Source organism: Parasteatoda tepidariorum, chromosome 8, assembly GCF_982258835.1.
Source record: "Parasteatoda tepidariorum strain Cologne lab strain chromosome 8, Ptep-v5.0, whole genome shotgun sequence".
NCBI classification, from domain to species: Eukaryota; Metazoa; Arthropoda; class Arachnida; order Araneae; family Theridiidae; genus Parasteatoda; species Parasteatoda tepidariorum.
Window position 1 is genome coordinate 9,670,371 of NC_141762.1, and position 8,581 is coordinate 9,678,951.

Below are 8,581 nucleotides of genomic sequence, written 5' to 3' on the forward strand. Positions count from 1 at the left end.
GAAGTTTTGCCTTTTGAAATTATCTTCGCATTGCACTGAGTTATCGGTGGATGTTACCTTAAAAAAACTTCACCCATTTTTCACCTAGATAATTGTCTTTAAATGGATTTTTCCTACCAGTTCCCGTTAGGACATTAAAGACGGCAATAGGATAATAATTTAGCTAATTATTGGCACAAAATCCTGCAAAGATTCCATTCAAGCTTTTATTATTATATTTAGTTGTTATATTTAGTTAATAAACATAGTTTATTAAGGAGTCTAAGGTATGATGTAATAACTAATCACTACTTTTATAAAGATAAATAATAAATTAATTATTATTATAATTCTTTAAATAAATTTAGCAATTAGATTTGCATATTCAAATGAAATAGTTATAGGAACTATTCATACAACATTTAACTGAATTTTAGGAGTCCTCTATGTCTCTGAACTACTAATTATCCAAGTAAAATCATATTTCACACATACTATTCATTCACTGGGAAATCTATTCTCAGTGAAGGAACATGCCTGTTCCTTCACTGGTTAGAAGTTGTTGTTTTTTATTTTTAACATAATTTTGATTTATAATATGACAAAAGGTACAAGAAAATTAAAATTTTTCTTTTATTTTCATTAACTTGAAGAAATCCCAGTAAAGGAACACTTGTTTATACATTGGTTTTTCATCGTTCTGTAATCCAGTTAATAAACACCCCCTAATCTCAGTACTTGCTTATGTTATGATGCTTAAAATAAATAAAACGTAACTTCAATGACCATATTTTGAATTCTTTTTTTCACAATGAAAAGAAAAAGCATTATTATATGCAATTAATTGTAGTTTAAACGGATAACAACAAACACTGACCTTATAATTTTGTCAAAGAAACAAGGCGTTGAACAGATACTAACAAATTCAAAACTTTTTCCAGAGAAGACTCAAAGACCAGATAACTAAATGCATTGTTAAAGGACTTCCTATTGTTAGGTAGTAAGCTACTCTTACCAATCAATCTAAATTAAAACGTTTAAAATCAAAATTCTAAGAAATATCTATGAAATGCTCCTTCATTTGTTGGTTTACCCTATGTCATACTAATCTTAAAAGAAATTTCCGGAAGAGTATCGCAGAGCTATTTTACCAACTATTTAATAAAATTTTAACATTGTAAAATTCTTATTCTTTTCCATTTTACGTTTATTATTTCTTCATTAATATACTAATAATTTTTTTAGAACTTTAATTTAGATTTTCTTTAATTTAGGTTTCCTTTTCAAATTATAGTCAAGTTTTTTTTAGAGAATTATTGTCTGCTAGCTAAGAATAAAACCTTGTTAAGAAATTAAAAACATTCAGCTGTTTAAAATTATTTAATGCAAAACAGCTGATTATTTACTTAGCATACTATTTTTTTGAAAAAAGAATATAAATTATTGATTGTCTTCTTTTTTTTGTTTCTTGTGACTTCAACTTAGATTATCTAAAATAGTGTTGATGTTTTATAAGTCACTACAAAGTGGATAAAGATACCGAACATAAAAAGCTGTGGAATACGTAACCAATTTTTTTAGTGTCTTAAAATATCTCTGTATCTTAAATGTCGTCCTACTATCTTAGTTGTGAAATTAAATTTTTAATTATCTGACCACGTGTGATTCACTAATTATTTCATTATATCTTTTACTCTTTATGATACCAAGTAGATTTTTTTTCTGATAATATACTAAACTATTTTGTTTAATTTTTTACTTTAGCATGATTTCCAAGATATTATTGTAGTATAATTTGTTATCAGGAAAATGCCTTATTTTGTTAATCAGGAAATACTAAAAATTGAAATTTGTAAGGATTCCGAAGCTGTGCACACAATACACAATTTCCGACCTTATTTTAATAAAAAAAATTTTAAAAAAAAACGTGGCAAGTAGGCTAACATACTTTTTACAGAAACTGTGAAAACTATTTTTTCCTATATTTCGTCAAAAGAGGATAAGAATGATATTGCTCCAAGGGACCTACTCAATAATTTCGCTATTTCCAGAATGAAATCTGTTTGATCGAAACATATTATTCCTTGAAAATTACACGAGGGAAAATTTAACTTTTATTATTTATCTAAGCTTATTCCATTTATTTAATGATAGCGGTATTAAGGTTAAGGATATGCGTCGGAAGCTCCGTTTATTATCATACTATAAATGCATTAAATCATGTAGCTTGAATAATTTATTTTAAGTAAATTATTTAATAATTTTAAGCAAATAAGGGTGTAAAAATAAACTCGATCGAAATACTCCGAAAGTATACCCTGAAATATATGTAGAATAAACTTTGGAATCGATATATAAAAAATACCTTTTCAAACAATTTCGAGTAGGACGGAAACGCTAACTTGTTTAAAAAAGTTGTCCTTGTTACAATTTAATTTCGATTCCTGGTACTAGGGGACATTCCATTTTCACATTCGACTTTTGAAATTTCAATTGTAAACGGAATTTTTTTATGACCTTAAACTAAAATGTTAAGGCTTGAAGCAAAAAAAAAAATTTTTTTTACTGCATTAATTTTTTTACAAAGTAGTGAATTATTATTTTTTCAATCTAAGAACCTGTGCCTATAACATTTGTAAAACTTATTTTAATATCGAGTGAAATAATTTAATATGTTGTGTAACTAAATGGATAATCCCAAGAAACTGAATCGAAAATATAAAAACTTCATTGATTTAAAAAAATAATAGATGATAATAAAAATAGACATGTTTTGAGCGTCCAATAATAAAAGTCACAAGTTATCCAAGCCTGACAAGTCTTGAGAATGGGCGATTATATTTGAAAACTCGAAACATGTCGACTTTTACTTCCCTCTTCATATGTTTTGAAGCCAGTTGAGTTTTTATCGTTAATTATACTGTTTTACATTTGGGTCTTGATCATTATTTTGATAAGGATTTTACACTAGTTAAAGTAAACATATGCATTTTAATATTTTATCAGGATTTATATGGTCTTTAAAAAAGTAAGAACATCAATATTGTAAAAGTTATATTTAACTTAAAAATTAACATTTTGACACCAGATATTTTGAGTTAATGAAATTAAATATTTTATCTCTTAAGTTTTTGTGCCCCCATTTCAGTATCTTAAGGATCTTACGAGCTCTGTTTAAAAAGAGATCATCAGATATATATAAGAAAGCAAAAATAACCATAGTAGCAGTAATTGAAGAATATGCTGTGTGACATTTTATGGTGAATTTGCGAACGTATAAGTTTCAGAATGTATCGAAACATGAGGAAGCTATTTGCTAATCATCTTTATCCAAAGGAAACGATGTAACCTAAATATCTAGTAGAATGAAGCGATTTTTTAAGCAATGAATCCTACAATTTGCAACATATTATTTCAATATCTTATTCTTAAACATAACATATTTCAAACTTTTTAAAATGCCACTAAACATTCAGCAATTCCTTGAGTTATAGAAAAAAGAAATATCGTAAATTATAGAAAGCCTTGTGAATGTGCATTAGAATTATTATACAATCTACATTTTATTTTTCAAGCACTTTTTTTTTCTTCAAATTTTCTTGCCTAGAAGACTCGATTAAAACTGTAAAAATGATTATCCCTAAAATTTTGTATATAGCTATAATAAGTTATGCTCATTTTATTTTAGTATAAAATCCTCGAACAAATATAGTAAAAACAGTGTAATCTAAACAATATCAGATAAAAAGTTCATGTATTTAAATTCTAAAAACTATCATAAATAATTTATAAATCGATTCAAATTTACTTTTCAAAGGAGATTAAAATAAAATTTTTTTTTTTGCTTTTTGGACAGAAATCCCCTAAAAAAATTGTTTATGGCCTGGAAACTTCGAGATATTTTCTATTAACAATAAATTAAGCCCCTCCGAGCAATCACTGAACATTATTTCAATTTTTTTACTATCAGAGTTTGGTTGCGTAGCAACCTAGTAAAATTAAGCACTCCTCTTTTGAATTAGTCAATGGGTTATCTTAAAATATTTATTTGCGCAGGCGACTTTTTTTTGGCGGTTTTCTGGACTATCGCCAAATATATAAACATTTATTGCGGCCCAATTTACCACCCAATTTTTTTAAAATTTTGTCTACCCCCATTAATTCAAGGGTCTAGATTCCAAATATGTAAAAAAAATTATATGTTTATTCAGAGAAAGTGCTTTTTTGTGTCTGATTTCGCAACTTAATTAATAGTTAGCACTAATTAATTAACATATTTGAGGTCACCCCCAGGAACCATTAAGATTGACACTTAGTTCGTGAAAATCCGATCATTAGAACGAAAGTTATTCAGGGTGATTCGTTTTTTTTTTTTTGCGGACTGTACATGCTCGTGATTTTAATTTTTCTGCTATTTTGAAGTGTGATTACAATAGAGACTTCTTCATAGCCATTTAAATTGTTCTGACTGAATAGTGTGGAGTTGTTGCATAAGTACTAAAAAGTGGTGAATAATATAAGCCTACGAATTATTTATAAATAGTGGTGGATAAAAATCTACTTAATTGAATTTATTAAACCAAGAATCACAATTGATAAACTACCACTTCAAAATATATATTTGCTGTCCGGAGCAAGTTGGCATCTCTGACTTATGTTTGTTTTTACTTTAAATCTAACACATACATGCCTGCCAACTTTTACGCATTTGGCGTAAAATTTTATTTCTATATTGAAAGTGGTAGTAAAATGTATGTTTTCTATACATTCCTTACATTTATAAATTTAATTTATAATATTTTTGACTACCACTATTTTTAAAAAAATTAAGAATATATATCTTATACTATAATACGAGGAATGGTTGCCAAGTCGAAAATCGCCCCAGAATTAATAAACTCCGGTAAACTTGGGGGTCTGGGGTTTTTGGCCACGAGGAATCGATTGGCGCCGGTTTTGAAGCGCTACGGTCGAGCAGTTCGGAGTTACAGATAGGATATTTTCAAACTTTATTAGTTCGCCATAATGGCTATAGATACTTTTCTCCACTCTTACAAAAGTATGCTAATGCGAACCTTACAATTGAAATATTAATTTTCGACAACTTAAACCAATAATAACTTAATCAATAATAATTTAATTGTAAGGTTCGCATTAGTTTACATTTATCAAAGTGGAGAAAAGTTTAACTTTTGTGTTAAAATCACCGTCAACAAAGTCCAACATTTCAACATTCATCAGATTTCAAGCTACATTTTCAACATGCAGAACGCACCTCTACATGAAATTCTTCAAGGAGCCGGAATTTTGGAACAACAAGCGATCAACTCAATTCTACCCGCAAATGGACAACTAGAAGATACCGTCATTGTCAGAATGCTTCTCCATTACGCCGAACAAGCTCAAGAAGAACGCCATCATCACGCTTCTCCGAAACTTGGACGTCTCTGAAGGAATGTGTAACGGAACACGATTGATTGTCACCGAACTTTGCAACAACATCATCAAGGCTAAGATCATCACCGGTGAACACGCAGGCCGACAAGTACACCTTCCAAGGATCACGCTCGACTCCAGCAAATCACAGCTTGGCGCAACTATGCAACGGCACCAATTCCCAGTTACTCCAGCATTCGCCATTACGATACACAAGTCACAAGGCCAAGCATTCGAATTCGTCGGCGTGCTTCTCCTCACGACGGTCTTCGTGCACGGAATGCTCTACGTCGCGTTTTCAAGAGTCAAGCGTCAAAGTGCGTTGAAGGTCCTGCTGCCTCCTGAGAAACCAACCCACACCCGAAACGTCGTATGGAAGGAAGTCCTGAGCAAGAGAAACTCACCAGCCGCACCTGCCTCTCCGACAAGAAACTACCTGGACAACATGGAAGACTTCGCAATCGATGATTAATGTTTATTATGTTTATGCTGTTATAGGATTATAATATGTTTCTTATGTATGTTTTTTTGTTTGGTTTTTCTAAATAAATTCGTCAAAAATATTGAACTTCAACGCACTTCAATCTTTACACTGCTCACTTTGTACCATTTCTTTAATTGTATAATTTTTTGTTATCAATTACATTTTATATCCTATGACTTTTCAAACTTTTACCTTTGTATAGAATAGTTCCCTTTCCAAACTTTGTTTAGATAGTTTACAATGGTGCACTTTAACCGGTTATCTTTTCACCAATGGTTTCACAAATTTTCTTATGGCATGTATTGTTTTGATAAATCACAATTGAAAATTTAAATCTTCGAGTTAGCTTCGATACCTGTTTTCTCCGAGCGGAGCTCGGTCACCCGCTGGTATTAATATAATACAAGTGTTGCACTTTGCTCTCTCTCAAACTTGTTTGTTCAATCTCACTACTTCATTTTAATTTTCTCTCAGTAAAAGATACTGAACCCCAACTTTCACCTTTCAGTTGCTCTTCGGCGATTTATTATTTATTTCCACTCAGATGAATTAGTTGGAGCCTCTAGCGGGGCTGATGCTAAGATAACCAACACATATGAGAGAGTTGCACTCCGCATCTCTCTCTTAAATTTGTTTGTTTACTCTCGCTACTTCATTTTAATTTTCTCTCAGTAAATGTCACTGAACCCCTATTTTCACCATTCATTTGCGCTTGGGCGATTTATTATTTATTCCCACTCAGGTGAATTAGTTAGAGCCCCTAGCGGGGCTGATGCTAAGATAACCACCACATATGAGTATGAGTTGTACTCCGCATTAACTTCTCGAATATACAGCGGATGTTTCTGCCTAAAATTGCAATTTAAATTCCATTTTGCTTCCACTGGGAAAAATCATTGTCGAAAGGTTTAAAAGTTGGCAGGTATGCATCCAGTCCATGTTTGTTAAAAGTGTAACTGTACAATTTTTAATTCGAACTAATTAGTGGTGAATTAAATAAAAGCAAACTATTATTACCCCGCCCACCAATAAACTGCAATAAATATAGTTTGGCTACCAGTTTTATCTTTTATACCCTGATTATCGACACCCTGAGAATGCAGATATGACTCGCCTGTCTCGATGATGTTAATAATGTTAACGCGCATTGTTGAATAGAAGAATGTGATAAATAGGTTAAAAAAAATATATTTAAATAAAACTAGTACAGTTGTCTTTCGTAGCAATGCCTTTGAACGTTTCTTCTTTAAACGTTTAATTTTAAAATAGTCTTTTGATTTCACATGCTTTTGAAATTTAAAAACTTAGGTGACAAAAAGTCACTTTAACTGTACTTTAAATGAAGGCACGCGATTCTTAGATCTTAATAGCGTTAATAAACTTGTGAAATTAACTAGAGGAAGATAAAAATACCTTAAATAATGTATTTAAATAAAACTTGTCTTTCACCGAAATAGCATCAACATTTTGTCATTAAAAGTTTAATTATAAAACTGTATTTTGATATTAAATATTTTTGAAATTTACAAATTTAAATGAACTAAAAGTGATTTTAATATAACAGGGACGAATGGTGACTTTAACCCGTTTTGTCCCGAATATATATATTGAAATGATACAAAGAGGGGTTTTATGGAAAAAGTGGTATAATATATTATCGAAATTAATTGGTTTTTCTACAGTTAGAGCATTCGAAAAGTCTTTGATAGATCAAAAAGTACTTGCTCCTTATATTTCTAGATCTAATCAGAAATAACTGAATCATTGTGGTATCTGAGAACCTTTTAATTCTCACAGATAAATGAAAATACTGAAAAAAATTTCCCACCACAATGAATGTCTTTGAAAAAAGGAACTGTCCTATATATATATATGACGCTGGGCGTTAACCGGTTAATATAACAGGGTTCCCGCCGTCCTTGAAAAATTTTAGTTGTGGAACAAAATTAAAGTTAATACTAAAAGATATTTATTTATTCAATATGCTCTTTGTTGTTAAGTGGATTAGAAGCTGGAATTTTCATGCATATATACTTTCTTTGGAAAACAATTTTTAGTGATGGTTACACAGAAATTAAATTATCGACACCGAATTTTCGTTACCATTTTTTAAAATTTATAAGGCCAGAGGGAGCTCTGTATAACTATATTTTTTCTGAATTTGTTAGTTCTACAATTTTATTTTGTTTTTGAAGGAAATCAAAATAGATTTTTGAGATTTTAATGTGGGTGGTTGTCAAATAATTTAAAATTAAAAAAATGAGCATTATATTTAATGCATTATAAGAAAAGAATTTCTTCAAGAGATGGTCCAGTTTGTCCATGGAGGTTAAGTCTTAACAATCTCGTGACCATCGGCTCGGTGATCTTGAGCAATCTGGTCAACATTGCGCACAAGCAGCCTTTACTTCCTTGACAAGCTGATGTTCAGCAATAAAAAATTTGTTCATTAACCCATTCACATATCGTTAAATTTCTTTACATAGAAATGATCTTTGATTGCACTGTAAACAATAAGTCGCAACGGAATGTTGGTTGAAGACGTCTGAGACACGTCAATTATTGTTTTGACATAAGAATCAAATGACGTCTCCCACACGTCTTCGTTTGTCAAAGAGTTAAAACATATATTTTTTGCCATGGCCAATTTTAGCAATTTTTAACGAGAAAATTATACAAATA

General features: G+C 30.4%; 1 protein-coding gene across 1 annotated transcript; it reads left to right on the forward strand.

The window, feature by feature from the left end:
* Window positions 1-5,434: 5,434 nt before the first annotated feature.
* LOC147805273 (uncharacterized) lies at window positions 5,435-5,887 on the forward strand. Its single transcript, XM_087149403.1, has one exon. It carries the CDS (start codon window positions 5,435-5,437, stop codon window positions 5,885-5,887), a length of 453 nt encoding a protein of 150 aa, XP_087005529.1.
* The last annotated feature ends 2,694 nt before the right edge of the window (window positions 5,888-8,581 follow it).

Bases quoted from the DNA above. Each gene is read 5' to 3' on its own strand.
- LOC147805273 (XM_087149403.1), top strand. From the start codon at position 5,435: ATGTGTAACGGAACACGATTGATTGTCACCGAACTTTGCAACAACATC.